The sequence below is a fragment of the Megalopta genalis genome, chromosome 3, assembly GCF_051020955.1.
Source record: "Megalopta genalis isolate 19385.01 chromosome 3, iyMegGena1_principal, whole genome shotgun sequence".
Classification (NCBI taxonomy): Eukaryota; Metazoa; Arthropoda; class Insecta; order Hymenoptera; family Halictidae; genus Megalopta; species Megalopta genalis.
Window position 1 is genome coordinate 28,426,215 of NC_135015.1, and position 24,550 is coordinate 28,450,764.

The following is a 24,550-nucleotide window of genomic DNA, read 5'->3' on the forward strand; positions in this document are numbered from 1 at the left end:
ACGAAATACCCCATTAACGGGCTCTCGCATTGGCGATCACTGGACCGAGAACATCACGCGACGCGGCGGAACACGGATCTCTGAAACTGTCTGGCACGGGACGCGCCCCGTTAGAGAAACGCTCGATAATAGAAACGCACGTCAGACGGTCGCCGGTCGTCGCGACGACGAAAGCCTTCGAAAACGGACGTTGCCGCGAAATAAAAGGAGCGCCGCGACGCCGGCCGGGAAATACGAGATTTCAATTTACGTTTTTTCTCGACGCGCCGGTGGACGGAGAGGGGGGAGGGGGGAAGCGGAGCCTTTGTATTTCCATTTCTAGTTCGCGAAGCCGATCGCGAAGTGATTTGTAGCCGCTCGGCCGCGGCTTGATTCCATTTAACGGGCCGACACTGCAATCGGCCCGGTTCTACTTTCGCCGAGCGAGTTACTGAATTTTAATTGCGAAGCTTCCCCGCTTGTTTTCGTTGCTCCCTTATCGCGTTCGCGCTATTTATCACCCGCCGCGAGACCGCGCGGGTCCCGTCGCGCCGAGTTTCGTCCGCGTCTTCTTCCCCGGTCACGCGCGCTCCGCCGCGTTTGCATACCGATTTACATACCCCTCGCCCCCCACCCTCCCGTCGACGCAATTAACAAGTTAATTAGCCGCTCCCGATATTTTTTGCCGGTCGCGTCCCCTGCGCCGCGCCTTCTACGTCGACGACTATTTTCTATTTTTAGAGCGAGAGAGGGAGGGGTGAGGGAGGCACCCTTCTCTCTCTCTCTCTCTCTCGCAGTCGAGAAAGAACACGCCGGTGTCGCACGAGCGTTGCATTTAATTACCGTTAGAGGAGAACCGAAAAGGCAACCAGACACGTCGTTGAATTTATCGGCGAGCCGGGAAACCGGAAAAATATCTGGCCTCGCGTCGAGCCACCCTGATGCAACGGTAACGACTCGTTTTCTTGTAATTAACGCACACCGAGCCCGCCGGCAAACAGAAGAACCTGCTAATCCACCGTGTTCCTTCCGCGTTAACGCCCGCGCAACCCGGCGATTTGTTCTTTGCGGACCCGCCGCGCCCCGTTTTTTTTCACGCTCGTTCGCCGCCACCGGTGTAATTAGGCTGCCGCGGGGGTTTCGAATTTCGCCAAACAGATTTCTCTCGCGTCCGCAACGTTCCGGCGCATTCGGCGAACCGCAACGGCGTACAGCGATCTCGCGGCGACACTGAAAGATATGGAATTCTTTGAGGATCGATGCTCGCGTTTAAAACCAAACAAGAGCGGAAAGGACAGTTGTTTCTCCTGGAAATGACGAATTTCGGGTTGCTGTGAATTTCCTACGTGTGATCTGTGCTGGTCCTACGACTGTGTAATTTATTGCTTGGGGTCGTCGAAGTTCCTGGAACGCACACAAAAATAATAATAGAGAACTACCGAGCTACAATTAGCTACGTGATCTTCGAATCGTGTCATGTGATCTCCGAATTGCCTTCGAATCGTGTCACGTGCTCTGCGAATTGCCTTCGAATCGTGTCACCTGCTCTGCGAATTGCTTTCGAATCGCGTCATTTCGAAGTTCGTAGGATAAAGCAGCAATTAAAGTAATTAAAAACCTAGCAACAATTTCACGATTTTTGACCACTGCAAATGGACGATCTTAACATATTTTAATCATGGCCTTCTTGAGCTCCTTTTCGCGAGAAATATTCTCTGCTGCTCGTCGTTCGGTAAAAGAATTATTACTATGCATTATTATTAAACTGCAGATCTTTGTGCAAAACTGGAAACTGCATAAGTTGCTTGCAAGGAGTAAAAGTTGTAGGAAAATGTCTTTTTTCTTTTAATAATTACAGTGATTACATTATTATTAATATTATGATTATAATAGTATAATTATAACTATTCTAATTATAATAAGTAATTATGATTATTGTAATTGTAATAAGAAATTATAATTATTGTAATTGTAGAGTATGTAATTACAATTATTGTAATTATAATAAGTAATTATAATAATTGCAATTATAATATAACTAATTATAATAATTTCAATTATAATAACTAATTATAATAATTGCAATTATAATAACTAATGCCTGTCTTCGAATCGTGGCAAAAAATTAAAAATGAGAAAGTTAAGTCACCGTTTTTATTCCAACAATACTATGTATTCATATTAATGTACAACGACATTCCGGTCGCTGCCTTTTTTATCCGACTACCCATAGTTCCTACAAAAACGAGCCGCGAGTCTCGAAAAATCGCATCGTACCCCGACTTAGTATCCTCCGATCTGAGTGTTTCGATTCCGACTCCAAACATTTCTCGAAGAAATTACTGTATTTCCTTCACTCGCGAATCTGTGTTTCGCGTTCCTCGACGACAACTCCGCGGCTGGAAAGCACGAGGTACGTACGTCTGAGGCCGCCGTTTGCGAGTCTCGCGGCCGAAAAATAGACGTCGATTTTCGCAGGAAGCTGCGGGGGCGGGTCTTGTTTCTTTCTTCCCCGCTGTGTCGCTCCACGGTATCTCCTTCGCTGAAAGCACGACTTTGTCGGACGGCGTCGATCGCGATAGGAAGTGCCTCGGCTGAAGAGAGAGACCGGTGTATATGTGTGTGTGTGAGTGAGTGAGAGAGAGAGCGATAGCGAGTGAAAGAGAGAGAGAGAGAGCGATAGCGAGTGAAAGAGAGAGAGAGAGCGATAGCGAGTGAAAGAGAGAGAGAGAGAGAGCGATAGCGAGTGAAAGAGAGAGAGAGAGCGATAGCGAGTGAAAGAGAGAGAGTGAGAGAGGGAGAGTGAGAGAGAGTGAAAGAGAGTGAGAGAGAGAGAGAGAGAGAGAGTGAAAGGAGGGGGGGGGGGAGGTCTGGCAAAGGACCGAGCCCGACAATAAGGCGCTTTTCACGCGGTCCACTTTAGTGGACGCCACTTGGCGGTTCACGGCTTTCCTGCCTCCTTTTATACGGGCCACTTCGCCGACGTCGCCCGCCACTGAATGCGGACCGTTCGCTCGTAAAACTCGCCGGTCGAACAAATAGCGTTCATTTTATTGCTTACACATCCGCGGGAACGCGCGCGGACGACGACGGCGACGACGACGACCCACTTCTTACTTTCTAATCAGCCGCCGAAATTCAAGGATCCCGGCCCGATCGTGCCACGCTCGAAATTCAGAAGCGTTTAATCCACCCGAAGAAATCGACGGAATCTTGTCCCGCGATACCAGTCTTGGACGGAGCGAGCTCGTGCTGTCCTTTCAAAACGGATTTGAAAATTCGTGGGACACGCTTTGCTTTCCACCGCGAGAGATCCTCCGGTTGAAACATTTATGTTGAACTTAAATCGGTGGGAAGATTAAAAGAAGTTCGGTGGTGAACGTAATCTGGCCGGCCACGGTCGCTTGCGAGCGGTGCGAATTATTTTTCGCATAAAGCATTCGCAGTCTAATAACAGCTGGAAATAATTATATTCCGTGGATCGTGCTGTTATTTCTACAGCCGAGATTGCACGGAAATGTTTCTAGATTATGATAATACCTGGACTGCGGACTTACGCATTTATGTAAAAAATTGGTTATTGTAATTACTTATTATAATTATAATGTTATAACTATAATAATTGTAATTATAATTATAATTATAATGTTATAACTATAATAATTGTAATTATAATTATAATTATAATGTTATAACTATAATAATTGTAATTATAATTATAATTATAATGTTATAACTATAATAATTGTAATTATAATTATAATTATAATGTTATAATTATAATGTTATAACTATAATAATTGTAATTATAATTATAATTATAATGTTATAATTATAATAATTGTAATTATAATGTTATAATTATAATAATTGTAATTATAATGTAATAACTATAATAATTATAATTATAATGCTATAATTGTAATAAATGTAATTGTTATGTTATAGTTATAATAATTGTAATTATAATGTTATAAGTATAATAATTGTGATTATAATGTTATAGTTATAATAACTGTAATTGTAATGATATAGTTATAATAATTGTAATTATAATGTTATAACTATAATAATTGTAATTATAATGTTATAATTATAATAACTGTAATTGTAATGATAATATTATAACTATAATAATTGTAATATTATAATTACAATATTAATAATGTTTTGATAACTATAATTATTAGAAAGAAATTGAAACTTATATTATCCTGAATTATGTTTCTGGCAAGTAACTTATACAGTTTCTAATTTTGCACGAATGTCTGCAGTTTAGTAATAACGCACAGTAATAATTATTTCACCGAACGACGAGCAGCAGAGAATTTTTCTCGCGAAAAAAAGCTCAAAAGGTCCGTGATTAAAATATGTTAAGATGGTCCATTTGCAGTGGTCAAAAATCGTGAAATTGTTGCTTGGTTTTTAATTACTTTAATTGCGCTTAATCCTACGAACACAGAAAGGACACGATTTGAAGGCAATTAATGATTATAAATAGTTATTATAATTACTTATTCTAGTTACAATTATTATAATTATAATATTAATAATAGTCTAATAATTATAATTATTAAAACAAAGAAGGTATTTTCCTGAAACTTATATTCCTTCCAAGTAACTTATACAGTTTCTAGTTTTGCATAACGGTCTGTGGTCTAATAATAACGCATAGTAATAATTATTTAACCGTACGACGAGTAACAGAGGATTACAACATCAATAATATTCTGGTAATTACAATATTAATAATATTCTGATAATTACGATATTAATAATACTCTGATAATTATAATATTAACAATATTCCGATAATTGTAATTATTAAAAGAAAACTGAAATTTATATTATATCCTGAATTATTCTGATTATATTATCTTAACTAACATTCCTTCCAAGTAACTTACACAGTTTCTAGTTTTGCACAAAGATCTGCCGTCTAATAATAGCGCATAGTATAATAATTATTTAACCGAGCGACGAGCGGCAGAGAATTTTCCTCGCGAGAGGTCGCTGAAAAGAGCCGCGACTGAAATATGTCAAGACCGTCCATTCCTCGCGGGCAAAAATCGTGAAATTTGTTACTTAGTTCCTAATTAATTTAATCGCTCTTAATCCGACGAACACCGAAATTACCCGTTTGAAACCCGCAAGTTCCCGCGAATTCCAGCCGGAGGTCGGACGTCTACGATGCTCGTACATATTTCCATTACAAAAGCTAAATATTTCGTTGCGTTATTTAAACATTTGCTCGTCCGCCGGATAAATTCGTCGGAACGTCCTCTGCTCTCCGGGTTTCCGCTCGAGACGGGAGGCTGCCAATTAAATAATTGCGTCGGACGGATTGCCGAGTTGCGGCGCGAGGACGAAATGTAATAATTATCCGGCCGGCTGATATATCGGTCGTAATATTTCTGACATAAATTAAACATAAAGGCGCGGGATTGAGGGGCGGAGGGGGGACAGAAGGACGCCGGTTGTCACCTCGGACGAAGATGAATCGTTGGCTTAATTGGACGGTCCCTCCGACCCCGCCGGCTAACGCCGACAACGCGAGGAAATGTAAGCGATGAAATATTTAGCGTTTCTCTGCGCGTACTAATTAATGAGACGGGATTAGAGCGTGATAAACACGACGGAACAATAAGCTTCGTTCGCGATCTAATTCCCCGGAGGCATTTCCATTCGGGAACGGGGACCGGTCGTTCCCGGGACCGAGCCGAACCAAATAAATTCGTTCTATTCTTTCTCCCTTTGTTCTTATCGATGCAATTCCCATGCAGTTCAGATGTAAAGTGCCCGTCCCCCTTCGTTGCCCCCCCCCCCATCCACCGACATTCGTTAGGAAGTTCGTCGCAAGCCAACCGTAGGGGAGAAAACGCTTTTAAACGATCTCCCCGTCTCTCTCGCTCTCTCTTTCTATTCCTCTCGGTCGCTCGGTCATTAGGAGAGGGGAATTTTATTTGCATGCAATTAAAAACGCAACTTCGCTAAATACTTCCAATACTTGGGCCGGGGACCGCGGCGTCGTCCGATAAACTTGCAAATAGCCGCGCGGATGCAATTAAACCGAGCTCGCGCGTAGAGTCTGCGAAGACTGCGACCCGGGAAAATCACCGGCAAGTTTCTGCGGTTTCCGCCGGACCCTCGGCGTCCGTGTTACCTGTTGTCAGCGAGAATAGAGCCGCGTTTATGATCGATCCGCAGCCGGTGCATACGACGGAGATCGTTATTGCCGCGACGGGCCCGGCGGATGTCCCCGAACATCGATGCGCTTTTGTGCTTTCTTCGCGCTCGCGGCCGATCCGAAAACCGGCCGTGCTTTCAATGTAAGGTAATTGGACGATTTCGGAAGAGGAGATGCGATTATTCGAGCCTCGCGGCTCGTTCTTACAGTTACCGATTTGTTAATAATTGTTAGGTTAGCGAGAAAGTTCTGTCGTATTTTATATAAAATACTTGAATCGGTTTTAACCCCTTCGCGACTAAGGGAAATATTTTTCTCTATTTTATAATTGGTGATTGTCGTAGTTAATTATCGGTTATTTTTGGTACGAAACGCAATTTTCCAGCACGCAACACGTAAGAAGCGGAGAAAAATGAGAAGACGTGCGAATTGTGCTATCAATGTACGGTGATTGGACGATTTCGGAAGAAGAGATGCGATTATTCGAGCCTCGCGGCTCGTTTTTACAGTTACCGATTTGTTAATAATTGTTAGGTTAGCGAGAAAGTTCTGTCGTATTTTATATAAAATACTTGAATCGGTTTTAACCCCTTCGCGACTAAGGGAAATATTTTTCTCTATTTTATAATTGGTGATTGTCGTAGTTAATTATCGGTTATTTTTGGTACGAAACGCAATTTTCCAGCACGCAACACGTAACAAGCAGAGAAAAATGAGAAGACGTGCGAATTGTGCTATGAATGTACGGTAATTGGACGATTTCGGAAGAAGAGATGCGATTATTCGAGCCTCGCGGCTCGTTTTTACAGTTGCCGATTTGTTAATAATTGTTAAGTAATCGGTAATTACTTAGTTGCCAATCCAATAGTTAAGAACAGTGTCTCTAGCTAGTTCCCGAAGAATCTCGGAACGAGATCGGACGCCCAAGTGAACCGTGATTTCTCATAATTTTGCAGGCACGCCGCCGGTCGTTCCGTCTGCGAGGATTCCGGCACGGCGGAGGCAACGCCGGGCGTTGATCATCGGCGGCTCCTTTGAGCGGTGGACGCCGCTTTAATAACCAGTCAACCACGCGAAGTATTTCATTAGACCGAAGGAGAAGCAAGAGAAGAGGATCGGAGCGCGGAGAGACGTGGAGAGGATAGAGAGCCGACGACGGGAGAAGCGAGCGGAGGGTGACGAGAAGGTGGGCCGAGTTTGCGAGGGTCGCGCGCGATGCTGCGAGTCTGCGGGGACAGAGGGTTCCCTTTGACTCTGATCCCTTGCCCGCGCCGACAAGATAGGATCTCGGTGGTCCTGGCGCGAGAGGAACGCGAGGCAGATGCTCGGCCGAGTCCGCGGAAACTTTAATAAGTGTCCTGGACCGGCAGCAACAAGTTCTCGGCCGCGTTTCCGTGTCGCTGGGCTGAACACCTGGCCCGGTGTGTATCCCAAGGTGCCCGGAATCTCTGGTGGTACCGAACGCGGGAGTATCTCGACTCCGAGGATGGCTGGTCGGCTGTCGTAAAAAATCCCGAGTCGACGCGCAAATGACGCCGGCCTCTCGGTCCGAGGATGCCGGGAGCTTTTGGCCGGCGGCCGACGGGGCTGGGCCGACCTCGCGGCTGATCGGCGATCGTTGAGAGGGACGCGGGACGCGAGCTATGACGCCTGGGGAATCGACGAACGTCGCTGGGGACCGTCTCCGAGGGTCGAGCTCTGGCAGGCCATTGTTTCCGGTGTGCGCGGAGCGGAATTTCTTTCCTGGCGGCCGGCTACGCGTCTCCGAGAACGCACGGTCCGTGAAGAGCGGTGGGCCGCGTTCCGCTCGGCGGGTCAACTTGGAATTCGTAGTACGGTGGTGAGTGATGCTTGTGCTTTCAGACTTTGCCGGGCTCGCGGTGTCTTGCGATCGCTGAGTCAGAGCTCGTCGGCACGACGGGTTCACTGCGGGACTCTTTCCGAAATCTGTTTCATTTCGAAGAAGCCGGGAAGAGAGTGCTATGCGATCCGCAGCGGGGAACCGCGGCCAAACGGCGCGGAGGCGGGGCCGCCGCGGCTCGCTGCCGGTTTGATAACTCGGTTCGGAGACAGGGTGCGCGATCCGGCACCAGAACTTGCCCGGAGTTTAGTCCCCGCGGCAGCTCGGTCTCGCGAGGCCTCGCGGCGAAGCCGAGAGCGGACGATCGGCGTCCCGGGCGGCGAGCGGAGTCGGGCGGAGTCGTGCGGAAGAAAAAGGAAAATTGAGAGATTAAAGGGACAGTGTAATAGGAGGAGGCGGCGGCGAGGATACTGGCTGGAGTGGCCGGGCCACGGACACGGTGGAGGAGAGCGGGGATCCGCGAGGGGAAGACCGGGAGGGAACAACGGACTGCTACGTGAACGAGCAAGTTGAAGAGGCGGGGGCGCCGGAGAGAGAGCACCACCAGGGAAGTTTCTGTCTGTCCGAGGTGGATGGGGGTGAAAATGTTCGGAGTGTTGCTGGCATGTGTCTGGCTGGTTGCCGGCTCCCCGTTACACCCGTGGCCGCTAATACCGCACAAAGGTAAGTGGCCCATCTACTTATAACTTCTTACTGCGAGCCCGAGCGAGGCCGCCGATGATTATTTTCCGGCTGGATTTCCTGCAGTCGGCTGCCAGATTTCCTGGCTCACGACGTACCCTCGTTTCTTCCATGCCCGATCGACGAATAGTAGCTTCGATGTCTGTTCCGACGTCCGATAACATCGTTGCGAATAAACCGCGCAAGTTTTTTCTAGGATTTTTCAGTAGCGCAAATCGGGCACATGTCGGACGTCGGCACGGTAACGCGAGTTTGTATACGAATTTTTCCCGGTAAATTAGAGGAAGTTTCATCGTTGGTTTCTTGCGAAACGGTTCTACCGGGTGTACGGTTCGAAATGATACATTTGCTATGATTTTCAGTGACACAAGTCGGCTATAAGTTGGACGTCGGCACAGTAACGCGAGATTGTATACGATTTTTTCTCGGGTAATTATGAAGAATTCCTTCGTAAATTTCTTGCGAGATGGTTCTACCGGGTGTATGGTTCGAAATAATTCATTTCCTATGCTTTTCAGTAGTACAAGTCGGCCACAAGGCGGACGTCGAAACGATAATGCGCGTTCGTACACGATTTTTTTCCGGGAAATTATAGAAAGTTTCCTCGTAGGTTTCTCGCGAGACTGTTCTACCGGGTGTACGGTTCGAAACAATTCATTCCCTATGATTTTCAGTAGCACAAATCGACCACAAGTCTCACGTCGTCACAGTAACGCGCGTTCGTACACGATTTTTTTCCCGGGAAATTATAGAAATTTTTCTCGTCGGTTTCTCGCGAAGCGGTTCTACCGGGTATACGATTCGAAATAATTCATTTCCCATGATTTTCAGTAGCACAGGTTATTCATAAATCAAACCTAGAAATGTCTAAGCTCCGGCGCGTTGTTCCTCATTGGAATTATCGAAGAATTCGAAACTAGCTGAATCTGTTGCCAAAGATTAACTAAAGAACGAACGATTCCCCGGAATTGCCAGTAGCAGAGATTGTCCATAAGCCGGACAAATCGTGTTAAATAGCCGATATTTCTTGATGATACGTAAAAATCTCCCCGAGTCCATTAAAATTATTCATGCTTGGCCCCGGAGAATAGCTCCGCGGAATTTCCTTCGAGTTGCTCGTCAACTAAAAGCCGGGGAAATTATGAATTAAGGAAGTTCGAGGTTGAAAAGCTCCTTGAAAATTGCTGCTGCAGGTAAATTTTCTACACTCGAGAAGATAGAATGAAACTTCTCCCGTTCCGCCGTATTTTAAAGATCAGAAATCGGATACGAGACCACGATTCTCTCTCCGCCTCTTCATCTCCCCTCCCCCCTCTCTCTCTCTCTGTCTCTGTCTCTGTCTCTCTCTCTCTCTCTCTCTCTCTCTCTCTCTCTCTCTCTCTAGCTCGCTTTCACCTCTCTCGTTTCTGTCCCACGAAGGTCCGCTCGGCACCGTTCCGGTCCCAACCATATCCTGATCGTACGTTCGCCGCGGTGATGCGGTTTAATGGAAACCCGGAAGTTTGTTGCAACTTTTTCCCGGGGCGGTCCTTTTTTCATCGAAATTACAGGAGCCCCAACGGAAGGGCGGCTGCCGCCCCTCGTGTCTCCCGCCCTCCTCCCACGGTTCTTTACTCGGCCGACAGTCAGCAGACTGTAGTTTTACGGCCGATGCGAAGACCGTAATTTAAAATACTCCGCGATAAAGGAGACGAACGATAACTGCTTAACAACGAGAGGAAGGAGGGGGGGAAGGAAAGTTATTCCATTTCACGACGTCGGTAATCCGATGCGGAAAACTTGCCCGACGGCTCCTCTCTTTTTTCCCTGGGAATCATCACACAGCGTCCTGGCCCGCACGCGAATTATTCGGATATAGAGATCCACCGAGAAATTTCATTTCTCCTTCCTTAATCTTGTCAGCGGCCACGTCGAATGTTTCAACTGGCGTTGATCCACTTATTGCCAGATGTCGTCGTTGGCCACGCTGAGATTCATAATCCGTATCCGTATCTACGGTCCGAATGCCAGACGTCTTCGACTACGTTCTTTGAATCAGTCGCAATCTCTTGGAAAAGTGTACGCGTTGCTGATGTGATATCGAATCGAGTTGCTATAAAAAGGCTGCTATATTTTGTATTTTTCACATCTACAGTAATTCTTAAATGTTCGGAGTCAGTTCGCTGTCGCAATCTCTTGGAAAAGTGGACGCGTTGCTGATGTGATACGGAATCGATTTATTATAAAAAGGCTGCTATATTTTGTATTCTTCACATCTACAGCAATTTTTAAATGTTCGGAGTCAGTTAGCTGTCGCAGTCTCTTGGAAAAGTGTACGCGTTGCTGATGTGATACGGAATCGATTTACTATAAAAAGGCTGCTATATTTTGTATTTTTCACATCTACAGTAATTTTTAAATGTTCGGAATCGGAATCGGAACACGCAGATCTGAGAATACAGTAATGTCTCTCTAATTGACGCTCAGATTGTCCACAAAAGTGTTACTATGCACATATAATATCGCTGAAATAATTGAAAATTCTCACACAAAATCTGCTGTCTTTAGATACTCTTGATCGGCAAATTAAATCCGTTCCAAACGCAAGAATTTCTTCATATAAATCTGTACCGAAGCGGCTAAAGAATCTTGAAGTCTTCTACAGTCTTCTTGAAGGATCTGGCCGCGGAGAGGGGAAGGGTACGGGTGCCTTTTGCTAAGAGGATTGTGATTGACCGCTCAGCCCTTGTCCCAGAGCCATCGAGGAGTACGCTCCTTATTTTTGCTTAAGGAATTTCCAACAAGTAGCATAAGCCTGCCGTTCGCCAGACACACGCGTCGCATACACAGACAGACGATCCGGACCGCATTTTCACTGGAAATACGAGATATTGCGGGTTTCTACATTGTGCTCGAGGAACCAATTTCTAAGTAGCGCGAGTCTGTCCACTGTCAGACGTTGTAGTTTCAGGAACAGTTCTGTTATCTGTAAGTTCCGACCGTTAACAATATCCGCGGCAGTCTACCGCGGATTAAACGGCAGTATCTACACCGTAAGTAGCGCGGGTCGACGCACGGCCAGACGTCTGCCCTATAAAACGATTCCGTCTACGGCGGCGTGCGCAAAGTAAATGCGAAACAGACGAAGGCGTTCGCTTCTATCCTGTTGGTTTAACGAGGCCATTCCGGCGCCGATGCCGGGTCCCCCTTTTTTTTTCGCCCCTCCCATTGGCCGGTGCCCCCTTTCTTCGAGCGGCCAGAGATGAAAATGAAGACACGAACCGACGGTAAATCGAGCGGTACCGAGTGGAAATGCACGCTCGATTTCGCAAACGCGACGCTCGCGCTATTACGCGGCTTTGCTCGCGTAATCGCGCCGCCATTTCGGGAATTAGTCCATCAGGATTCAACGTCGCGCGAGACCAACCGAGTCGTGTCGACATTGTTGCCGTTTCGACCGTGTCCACCAGGGAAAAAACGCGCTTTCTCTCTCTCTCTCTCTCTCTCGCTCGCTCCAGCGCTCTCTCTCTATCTCTCGCGCGCGCACGCTCTCTCTCTCACTTGCGCGCGCGCGCTCTCTCTATCCGCGTGTCAGAAAGCACGGCCCGTAATACCTCGAGGATTAATTGGCCACGCGGTGGATCTCTTCGAGCGTTCATCTAAAGGATTAGACAGATAAATACAGTTCTTGTTGGATGGGCTTCAATCTTCCGAGCTCCGGCTGTACGCCCGAATCGTCTGCGTTCTCCGGATTTGCGATTTTTTCGACCGTGAAACTATCGCAGCTTTCAGCGTGAAACTTTTCTCCGCAGTCCCTTCTGTCTCTCGACAGTGGTCGCGAAATCTCTGATCGATGAAATTGCTGAGGGCGCGACCGTCTCGAGACCACATTGTTGCCATTAGTCGTGAAGAATACGAAATACTGTTAAATATTCAATGGAAGAAAAGGTATGTTAAGTGATAAAGACTCTCTTTATTATGTGCTATGTTCTCGATGCACGCTTACAGATTGTTTTATCATTTGCTTTTAGACAAAACGCGCGAGCAACAGTCACCGTTTCTTCTACCATAATCTTTACGATGATAATAATAGATAGATTGCGACGTTGCTATGCATTGGATACAGCTGTTTGTCACCTGTATGTTTGTTGCGCACGGCACAAAATTAAAGCGCCGGAATTCGGGAGGAGACGACACGCGATTTATTTGATTTGGACTCCACAGTCCTTTGGTTTACAAGCTTTTGGAGCACGGCTCCGTTTGGCGTATGCAGTGTAGCACGGCTACGACAGAAGTATAAAGACTGAAGCACGGCTTCGTATCGGCGCAAGGGGCGCTAAATCAAACTTGACTGTTCGCTATATCGATATCTTGGAGAATTTTCGTTATCACATTTGCGGCAGTATATATAGACACCTGGCCGATGCTCAAGGTGACGCATCGTCAGGTGCCGAAGGCCGGTCATTGCCTCCTAAGGCAAAAACGCTGCATGTATACATTAGGCCGAGGCGAGCGTTTGACGGTCGGGCCAACGCACGTCGATCGTGTTATTGTCTTGCCGCCTCGCCGTTTATTCGACAAAAACGGCGAGACGGCGTACATCGAAAGTCGAGCGTGCGTTGACCCGCGGTCCGCGATTCGGCCGAAACAATGTTAATTGTACGATGCATTTATATGAATTTTTAGTTTACATAAGTAGATTAACGAATGCAAAGTGCGACAATTAATTTTTTAGACTAACGCGATATCTCAGCAAACAGCTCCGCGATGTCTCTTGAACCTTAGCATCCCTAGAAAGGTCAATCTTTTGTCTGTCTAACGCGCCTAAGTTCATGCTAATCGAATGATAAGTAACAAAGTCATGACAGTTCTTTCTGAGCAAGTCTTCAATCAATGTTGAAATTGTATCGTGGACCAGAAAGCGGTGATTGAATTAAACGCAAGACTTGGTCAAAAGTGCATCGGAAACATTCCGATCGATGCAGCGAGTGTACGGCGATGCTTGTTTAAGTCGATCGAATGTTTTCGCGTGGCATAAACGATTTCTGGGTGGTTGAGAATCGCTGGAAGATGGACAACATACGGGGAGGCCAGATTCGATTCGAACAGCTGGAACGATCGAACAAATACGTAATTTTATTGCTAATGACCGCGATGCTTCACCGAGAATGATGGAAGCGGCTATGAACATCAACCGAGAGACGATTCGGACCATTCTTCGCGTCGTATCCGTCCCGATTATCAAGATCCAGACAGTTGGACGTTGTTGCACGATAACGCGCCGTCTCGCAAGTCGCTCGTTGTTCGTCAATTCACCTGATTTGGCCTCGTGCGACTTCTTTTTATTTACAAAATTGAATTTGAAGTCGAAAGGAGATGCTTTTTCGAAGATATTGCAACTATGCGAACAGCTTCAACACGGAAACTAGAGGCAATGCAGTAAATTCTCTGCAATTGTCTCTCAGCTTGTAAACAGAAATGGACAATTTGGGAAGAGGAGATACGATTATTCGAGCCCAGAGTCTCGTTTTTATACTTACCAATTGCCAACAACTATAAAAATGATTACTACAAGAAAGTACTGTACGAAAGACACCGTGTTGGAGAAGATCGTATGTTCGACGACTCATCGCGAGCAGAAGAAATCGGTACTTTTGTAACAGTGATTAGCGGTTAGAAGAATGGAGATCGATATTCAATTAGCCGTCGAGTGAATCGTACGAGCATGAGATAGGCGATCGTCGAATTGTCGGCGAATATTTAACCAAGCTGCTGGGAAAGGGGTACGGTCGGTCGGTGGGGCTTTTGCATCGGCAAAAGAAGAATTTAATATCGGCGCTGTCTGGCGCGACGACGGGCGTTCGCATTACGCGAAAAATGCCGGCGCAATTAGGACGGCAAACGGAACAATTTCATTACGCGTAGGGAAGGGGTATGGGGTTGAAAGAGCGATGTGTTCCAACGGCGGCGATGTCGGTCGCTATTTCGGACACGGCTGCGTCGAAAGAGCAACTCACGCGGCAATACGGCAGTCGAAGACAAAGGACGAAATTAAGCTTCGCTACTTCTGCCAGCTTTCTCTCTCTCTCTCGCTCGCTCGCTCAATGCCTTCCACTCTTCCCTTTCACACTCTCTTGAAATCTCTCTCTATCACTCCTTTTCGCTCTATGCCTCTCTCTCTGTTTCGCTCCATGCCTCTCTCTTCGCCCTTTTTCCTTCTTTCTCTCTCTTTTTCATTCTATGCCTCCCTCTCAACCCTTTCACTCTCCCTATCTATCCCTTTCACTCTATGCCTCCCTTTCTCTCTCTCAGTTTCTCTCTCTCTCTCTCGCTCTATGCCTTCCACTCTCCCCTTTCACTCTCTCTCTCTCTCTTACTCTCTCTATCTCTCCCTTTCGCTCTATGCCTCTCTTTAACTCTCTTAGTTTTCCCTCTCTCTCTCTCTCTCTCTCTTTCGCTCCATGCTTCTCGCTGCCCCCTTTTTTCCTTCTCTCTCTCTCTCTCTCTCTCTCTCTTTCGTTCGCTCTATACCTCTCTCTCTCTCTCTCTTTCTCGCTCTATGCCTCCCTCTTTCCCCTTTCACTCTCTCTATCTCTTCCTTTCTCTATGGGAGCTCTATGCCTCTCTTTAACTCTCTCAGTTTTTCCTCTCTCTCTCTTTTTTGCTCTATGACTCCCTCTCTTCACTTTCCCCCTCTCTCTCTCTCTCTCTCTTGCTCGGTGCCTATCTCTCTCCCTTTTCCCTCTATCTTTCTCCCTCTCTTTCGCTCTATGCCTCCTTCTCTCCCTTTTCCCTCTATTTCGCTCTATGCCCCCTTCTCTCCCTTTTCCCCTCTCTGTCTTTCTCTCTCTCTCTATGCGTCCGTCTCTCCTTCTCTCTCTCTCTCTCTCTCTCTGTCTCTCTCTGTCTGCCTGCTCTATTTACACGCTCGCGGATCCGATGCATCATATTTACACACTGCACTCTGCTAGATTAACTTCCATTATGCCACGAAATATTTAAGCCGACGACGCGGACCCGGCACGGTTCCCATTGTTGTCCCCGCGGTGCGTAAGCTTTCCGAAGTAATGCCGGCGACCCCGTCGCTCTCGGACGTTTGACGTCTCGCTCGATCTTTTAATAGCGAAAACATAAATTCCATTGTGTCGCGCGGTTCTACCGCGAAAGCGAGAACCGCTGCGGAAAAGGGGGGGGGCGGAGGAATTGGGATGCGGGAATTAACGCAGCCAGGCAATTAAATGAATTTAAGAGCCGAAAATCCGCGACGCGATCGCGACAAACGGATAGCAAGAAAATATTGTCGCCGTTCGGCGCACAGTCGCGGCGAGGCGTAATCCTTAAACGCTTTTATTAAACTGGCGAAAAGCCGGTCGTTCCGGCCGAAAAAAAACCGCGCGCGCGAGACTTCGCGTACGCGAATGTCGTACAAAGCGGCCGGGAATGCTCGCGTGCGGCTTCGCGTTCGCATTTTAAAGCGACGGGAGGAAAACAACGCGCGGTGGGAGACGAGGAGAAGAGGGCACGCGGGATTTCCTGCGCGAGAGAACCCGATACCTTGCACGGAGGGCGTTTTCCCTTTGGTTCAACGGAGCCCGGCAAAGGCGCGCGGTCATTAATTAAAATACGCGCAACGATCCCGGGCCATCGAGAATAATCCGAGATCAAGATCGCTCGGAGTTCTCGCCTGGATAATTACGCGTGCGGTAACGATTCGAATCTATTCGATTGTAAGAGACAGTGTGGCCGGTTGGACATTTGTTCTTTTAACGCTTGGTTTACGGAACTCGTCGAAATGACCGGTCATTGATTTTTTAATTTACGATTACAGTAAATTCTTCCCAATTTTCCTGCGGCTTCTAAACGATAATAGCCGATTTAGGAAGAGGAAATACGATTATTCGAGCCTCGAAACTGATTTTAATAGTTATGGAGATTCGGCGACTATCAAAATAAGTCGCGAGGCTCGAATAATCGTATCACCTCTTCCCAAATTGTCCATTTTTATTTGCAAGCTGAGGCACAATTGGAGAGACTTTACTGTATTTATATTTAAAAACAACAGCAGAAGAGAAGCAAACATTTGATTGATATGTTCTTTTATGGCTTATTTCACAATGCTACGAACTATAAGAAAGACTGCGCTAATTTCGTTTTAAATGCTGTTTACAGTAAATTCTCCCCAATTGTGTGTCAACTTATAAATAAAAATGGACGATTTAAGAAGAGAAGGTACGATTAATCGAGCGTCGGCTTGCAAACAAAAATAGACAGTTTGGGAAGAGGAGATGATGTCGATTGGGACACGGATAAATGGCTCCACAAAATAGCCCATCTTCAAATCATCCTAAAATATCGTCGTTTATAATTATTTTTTTCGTTGATAGTAAATAATTTTTATAGAATTTCATGTTCTAGAACAACTTGTCGAAAGAAACTGCACCCAATATGATCGATAAAACGCGTGCAAAAACGATCTGAAAAATAAATCGTCGCAACTAAATGTTCAATGAGCGCAGTTGGAACGACTTCCATATACTTCGGCGACGATAATCGGCATCGAACGTGTTCGAGAAAACCACCTACGACCTTGAAATCCCGTGAAACGCGACCTCGGGAAAAGAACGTCCGTTAATCGGCTCTGCGATAACTCCGCGTCGCCGAGATCGCCGGCGTTCTTTGTCGCGGTGCGTTGCACCTTCGCGAATAAAAAGCCAGGAATCCACTAGAAATCCTCCTCCTCCGAGAGAGAGAGAGAGAGAGAGAGAGAGAATGGCCCGGTTAACGAGAGATATCATAACGAGTTTGCTGGTGCCAATTACGGAGGCATAATGAGATCGGAAGTGGCCTCCCGTCAATTATTAACCCGGTTGCAGGCGGTGGCTCGGCGGCCCAAGGGTTCTCCAGACGTCTCTACTCGTGGGAGCATCCCTTAGACGTCGCCCTCCGCGCGTCTACGCGGGCTGATTAAATTAAATCACGCTCATAGCGGGACGGGGCATCCAGCGGCGGCCTTTAATCGAATCCGGCGCCGTTAATACGCCGGCGAAACTTCCTAACGAATTAAGAAACTGCGACCGAACTCGCGGCTGTCCGCCGAGGGCTCCGCCACCCACGGCTCCGCGGATCCTTCGATACCGGTAATGGAGACCGATCGAGTTAGTATCGATTTATTTGCCGCGGCTATCTGCGGTCCCGCTCTGTCGTCGCACGCGGGAGAACCGTCGCTTTGTACGGTGCCGCGCGGCGCGGCCGCACGACGGCCAAGTTTGATCGAACGGCGCGAGGGGATTGTTGGCCCGGCGCGCCGCGTTTTTTTCCCCCCGAAGGATTTTTAATTGGGAATCTGCGGCCGCGGCGGAACGCGCGGCGGAACGTTGCAGCGTGCGGACCTTTCTCTTGTCGGTCTATTTTTCGAAGGGCCCTTTAATTAGAAAGCTCGGCCAGCGTGAAATTGCCGGCCACCTTTTTTCGGGATCGCATCGGAAGCTTGGAGGACCGATGCTAAAAGTATTAAATAATTCTGTAACGACGTTACAGGCGCGCCTCGGTTTCGAGAAGAGATGTATTTAACCTTTTAGGTACGGCTGAATTCTGCGCGCGAGGCTATTTCTCTGGACGGCAGAGTCTGATGTGTACTGTACAGAATCTGATACTGTATATACAGGGGGTGTCCCAGAAATGTCTCGCAATCCGAAAGTGACGGGTTGCTCAGGCCATTTGAAGCAACTTTTTCCTTTACAATAATTTTCTCCGAGGCACGGTTAACGAGTTATTAATGAAAAACTGTGACCAATGAGAGGCGAGCTCGGCTGGCGCGAGGCGATCGAACCAATGAGCGGAACTGGGCTTCGTGCGCTGATAGGCTGGGCCGCCTCGCGTCAGCCCTACTCGATTCTTATTGGTCATTGTTTTTCGTTAATAACTAGTTAACGGTGCCTCGGGGAAAATTTTTGTAAAGGAAGAAGTTGCTTCAAATGATCCGAGGAACCCGCCGTTTCCGGATTGCGAGACATGTTTGGGACACCCTGTGGACTGTTGTAAACCGATGTGAAGACAAAAGGTGTGTGAAACAATGCATACGAAGACGATTATTTGATTCAAACGATGAGCGAGTGAGCTACTAGAGCAAGCCACTATAGTGGCGCGTCGTCCAGAGAGATGACATCCGCGAAAGCCACTATAGTGGCGCGTCGTTCTGAAAGATGACATCCGCGAAAGCCACTATAGTGGCGCGTCGTTCTGAAAGATGACATCCGCGAAAGCCACTATAATGGCGCGTCGTGCCTAAAAGGTTAAACGAGCAACGGTCACGCAGCACGAATTTCTCGCGGGAAGCGAGCAGCGGCAATTCTTCGCGTACGTTCGACGATCAGCGATGCTTTTGAATCTCGCAGCCGGGATACGATAGAGACCGCACGAGCTTTCAAGACTTCGTATGCGCGCAACGGCAGCATATTTTTTTCCAGGGATATCTCCAATTAGCGGGTTCTGAAAATATCCGATATTTTCCACCTGATCGAGCATTTTTTAATTCGATAAGCAGCTTCGGAATTATAAAATTTTCCGTATGAAATTCGCCACGGAAAATTCGTTTTTCTTTCGGAACGGGAATCCAATTGTTTGGAATTAACCAGTGCGCTTGACGAGTATACTCGTCGTGGAGAAACGGCAGTATTTTGCGTCACGACGAGCATACTCGTCGTAAACAGAATGATCGTTGGCTATTTAAATCGCGATTTTAATGAAAACAAGAATATATTCTGAAATTTCAAGATATTTAGAATATTTTGAGGTCAGACCAGAATGAAACGAACAAATAAAGAGTATGAGTAATTTGTGATGAACTCATGCGTCCCAGTATGTACTGCACAATTTTCTTTAGCAATATATTTGGTCTGAAATTCGATTATCTCGAATATGTATATATGTATGTATTTATATAAGTAAAACTTACTGTTCCATTTAAAAAAGATAAACAGACCTTCATATCTCCTTGACGCCTCCACCTACAGAAAAATTGGTAATACCAGATTATATATATATATATGAGCCCCCCGATACCAAGTAAGTTTGGTCTAATGCATTTTCTCCTATCTTCGAAAACAAGCGAGTTACTCAGGTGACCTGTTTAAAATGCTCCATCCTGTAGATACCGCGATATATCATCTCCGGTGTCGTTAGAGCGCATCGTGCTCTGACTGTCAGTGATCTCAGTATCGCGCATACAATGTAAAACGCGATGAATGACCGTCTTTGATTGGTGGAGAAGACCACACCAAAAAGGGTATATAAGCAGGCGATTTTCAGTCGCCGGTCTCTCAGTTGAATTTGGTCGCACAGTCATTTCGTACACATACACCTTCTCGCAAATAAAAGTACAAAAATAAAACTTTTAAGAAAAACAATTAATATCATATTCATTTGAAAAACAATCCAAGCCATAATCCCAATAAGGCGCCGCAGCTAAGTGATTAAATGGAGAAGCCGAAAATATTGACAACAGTTCAGAAGCAGCCGAGACGCGGGAGTCAACGATAGAAATCCATTAAGGTAATCGAGGAGCGACGAAAGCGTCCGTTGGCAAGAACCCGAGCGTGAAACAGTAATTCGTAAGAAGCGGAAGTACCATTTCATGATCAGACGGCGCGAGAGCCGGTTTTTGATCCCACGAAAGAAAGTCCGGCTTGGCCAGGTGAGCGAGAATGCGCCGGGCTCCGGGGTTTTCTTCGGCCGCGCGTCCCTCGGAGCCGGAGGAGGAAAATAGAGGAGGCGTGGGTGCAACAAACGCGGAAAAACGCCGGCACGTACAGAGAGAAAGAGGAACCGAGGATTTCAAGTGAAATGCGGCGTCATCAAACGACCGGAGCCTGGGTGCAGACGTGATACCTGCTCGCGGAACGGGATGAAAAGGGCGTTGACGAGTTCTCACCGTGGCTTTCAAATCTCGCGAGCACTTCATTCCTGTTGCCGTTGAACCCTCTGTCTCGCTGGCGCGCGATAAAAACATTTATTCAGTAATATTTTGCCCGATGGGAGGGCGGCCTGTCGAGAGCTTCGCCCGCAGGTAAAGTCGCCGGCAGGGGGGCGGGAGAGGGTCGGCATCATTATTCCGAGAAAGTTTACGCTTCCGTACCTGAAATCAAGAACAAGCGTCCCCGGTTGATCCCCCGGAAATTCCAACTGCTCATTACCATCAACCGGCACACCGTGGAATATTCGAGGAACTACTCGAAGTCCCGAGGACGGGAGACTTCCATTCGAAGCTCGTTAAGATCCTCTCGAAATCTTCTTCGAGCCGGCCCCTCGATCCCTCGCCGAACGAGCGGGCTTGTTTTTCTCGAACGTGACGAATAGATCCTCGCCCGGGGAAAAAGCGCGGAAACGCGGCCACCGAAATATATCTACAGGGTGGCCGAGAAGTACCGGCGACTACCCACCCCCGGCTGCATCGACCGCGAAACTCGTTCTATTATTTTCAGTTCTCTTGTTCGCGACGAAGTTGTCATCATTTTTGTGTGTCGCGATTCGATCAGGAGAAACGGTCAACCTGGATCAGACAGGACAGATACGTTCTGAAATTGTAGTATTTTCTTTGTGAGACGTTGTACGTCGCGAGACATTTGATGAAACGTGCCTTTGCTTGTTTCCTGGACGCAGTGTGGCGAAGTAGGAATGGTTTGTCTTGGTCGGACAATTTTTGTTGGTAATATATTTCCTCTGAAATTTGATTATTTCGAATTTAGAATACTATAAGCGGCGACACTTTGAAACATATGCCTTCATTCCTTTAATTGATGTAATGTAATGAAGTAGAAACTGCTAATCTTGGTCAGACAATTGTTATTGACAATATATCTCCTCTGAAATTTGATTATCTCGATTTTGGAACGTTGTAGGTGGCAACACTTTGAAAAATATGCTTCTATTCCTTTTCTTGATTTAATGTGATGAAGTAGAAACGTCTAGTCTTGGTCAGGCAAATTTTATTAGCAATATATTTCCTCTGAAATTCGATTATCTCGTATTTAGAACATTATATGTGGCGACACTTTGAAAAAAAAGTTTCTATTCCTATTCTTGATATAATGTAGTGAAGTAGAAATAACTAGTCTTGATCAGACAAATTTTATTAGCAATATATTTTCTCCAAAATTTGATTATTTCGATTTTAGAACGTTGTAGGTGGCAACACTGTGAAAAATACGCTTTTATTCCAATTTTTGCTATAATATACTGATGTAGAAGCGGCCAGTCTCGGCCAGACAATTTTGATTAGCAATACATTCCCTATGAAATTTAATCACCTCGATCCTGGAACACTGAATATCGATCCACTTTGAAAAGCGAATTTCTATTCGATTAAAGAACATCCTGCCAGCATCCGAAAACTGCGGAACAAAACGTGATCGTAGCAGCAAGTGAATTCTCTTAAAAAATTTGAAGAAAACAGAAACAACTGAAATGCTGGATGCATGTCCGACAATGAGCATTGTTGATCTTTTCCGCTTGCGGCGAATGATGCACGGCCGGCCGTGGAATTTTCGCTGATAATCTCTTGGGGAACAGACAACGAATGCAGGAATGAATCTTTTATGATACGACGTACGTACAAACAAGCTTTATTAAACTTTTTTCCTCGTTTCCTCGCTTTCCACGGTCCGCGCAGTCGGCAGGCGTGTGTAGCGATTTTCATCCGGCGACGAGTTATGCACAGGGCGCTCGTTTCGCATGCCGGCCGACGCGCTGATAAATAATTTATTCGACCGGTCGGACGCGTTCCCGACGAAAGCGCGACGCCGAGAAATTCAATCCGAAGAACCGTCGGCTTTTTAAAAAACCGGTGTCGCCGCCCGAGCAGAATGGAACGGCCGGAAGCTGGGACCTGCGGCGAATTATTCCGCCGCGAAAGAATCGCGTCCACTCTGTCCCGGAGTCGATGATTCTATTCGCCGTCCGGTTAAATTATTGCTTGCAAATATTAATCGCCGAAACGTGTTTCGGAAACGCGCTAAAAATAGAGGCTCGTTGCAACGGCGCGGCTCGAAACTTAATCGTGTTAATTTTTAATTTAATCGTCAAATTAATGCGAAGCTCGTGTCGCCAAACTCCTTCGGGATCGCCGGCCTGGCGAATCCGAGCTTTAACCCTTTCGGTACGAGCGCCGGATATATCCGGCATTCATCTGGTCACCTGTGTGGCCGAGCGCCGGATATCCAGAGTGTTCCAAAATTATGGTATTTCCGGGAAACGAGGGGTTCCCGAGATCATTTGAAGCAACTTTTTCCTTAGCGAAAATATTCTACGAGGCTTCGTTCACGAGTTACTGACGAAAAACAGTGACCAATGAGAGGCGAGCTCGATTGGCGCGAGGCGGCCGAGTCAACGAGCGCGCGACGCCCAGATCCGCTGATTGGCTCGGCTGCCTTGCGCCAACCGAGCTCGTCTTTGATTGGTCAGTGTTTTTCGTTAATAACTCGTGAACGAAGCATCGTAGAACACTTTCGCTAAGGAAAAAGTTGCTACAAATGACCCCAGGAACCTCTCATTACCCGGAAATATAATAATTTTGGGACACCCTGTTTACCGGCATCCATCCGATGACCGGTACGGACGAGTGCCGAATACATCTGGCATTTATGTGAGCTACATTTCTGACATATTAGAAATTATTCTAGTAAAGTCTTTTCTCACAAGGATTCCGAAAAAACAGCTACAGGTATAATCGTCGTTGGATCTGAATTGATTTACAAAATTTGAGGTTACACTTTTGTTCGAAACTTGTTCATAAATTTTAACATATTGCAGGCCCTTTACAGAATGTTTACAGGAAACAAAAGATTTAGAAACGGATTAAGAAAATCTTCGTACGAAAGTGGACCGACCAACTGTGCTGTGTGCGCATTTTCGGCGCAGCACCCCGTACAGTGGGAGTGTCACGGCTGACAGCGTGCTCGTACCGAAAGGGTTAAATATTCCTCAGTGACCCCAACGGCGGGGCTCGACCGTGCAATTAACAAACGCGACTGAATTGTCGCCTTCGCGGAGCCCGGCAATCCGCGAGAAACCGAGCGGACAGCGCCTCTGATGCGAGAACGTCGCGAAATCGAAGAGCTCGGCGTTCTTAGGAAAGCCGAGTGGCTTTCGAAAATTGTCGAACGCTGGCTGCACTTTTTCCAGCGATATCCGGCCGTGTTCCCGCGGGATGTAAACATGGAAATTAGAGGACTAGCGGCGCGCAACAGTAATCGGCCTTTTCCCGGTACCCGATGGCTCTTCTGTGCTCGCAGCTGCTACCGCGCGATAAGGGGATTTCACAATATCGAGTTACGAGCGTGTGCAAAGTCGTTACATCGGGGTCGAGTGCCCTTCGAGGGCCCTTTATTCCGCACGAGCACTGCCAGGAGCAGCCACCTTTCGAGACCTTCTTACCCTCTTCTATCAGCGTCCTCCTTCCGATTCGGTTCTCCGAAAAACCGAGTGCGCCTCTTCAGACGCGAGCCTTCCCGGCCTCGCGATAACCGCTGCCCGTTTTGTTTCCTACCGATCCCCGGCTCCAGGGACGTGCGAACCGGCCCGGGCACCACCGACGACACTGTTCTCTCGACGCGATTATTTATCAACGCCACCCGCGAACACAACGAGCCCGCTCTCTTTGAATTATTCAGCCATCCGCGGACTTCTTTTTCTTCCGACTCCGCTTCTTCTTCCCACGACACGGCCCGGCCCGGCCCGGCCCGACGGCTCTTTACGTTACTACATTTTTTCAACTCCACCGGTTTTTGCACCCGTACTCGCTTTATTACGTGCCGCGGATATTGCGTTCTTTTACAAATTGGAGGCTCGCGGAGAGCGGCCGCGTCTCC

At 47.0% G+C, this 24,550-nt stretch overlaps 1 protein-coding gene across 1 annotated transcript in view; it reads left to right on the plus strand.

Moving 5' to 3' along the window:
• Window positions 1-24,550, plus strand: part of LOC117222094 (disintegrin and metalloproteinase domain-containing protein 10) — a 438,103-nt gene that overhangs the window by 32,334 nt on the left and 381,219 nt on the right. Inside the window, exon 2 of the mRNA XM_033473591.2 lies at window positions 7,123-8,690. Within this exon, the coding sequence (XP_033329482.2) occupies window positions 8,600-8,690 (91 nt within the window). The 5' untranslated portion in view covers window positions 7,123-8,599. The remainder of the gene's footprint in view (window positions 1-7,122; window positions 8,691-24,550) is intronic.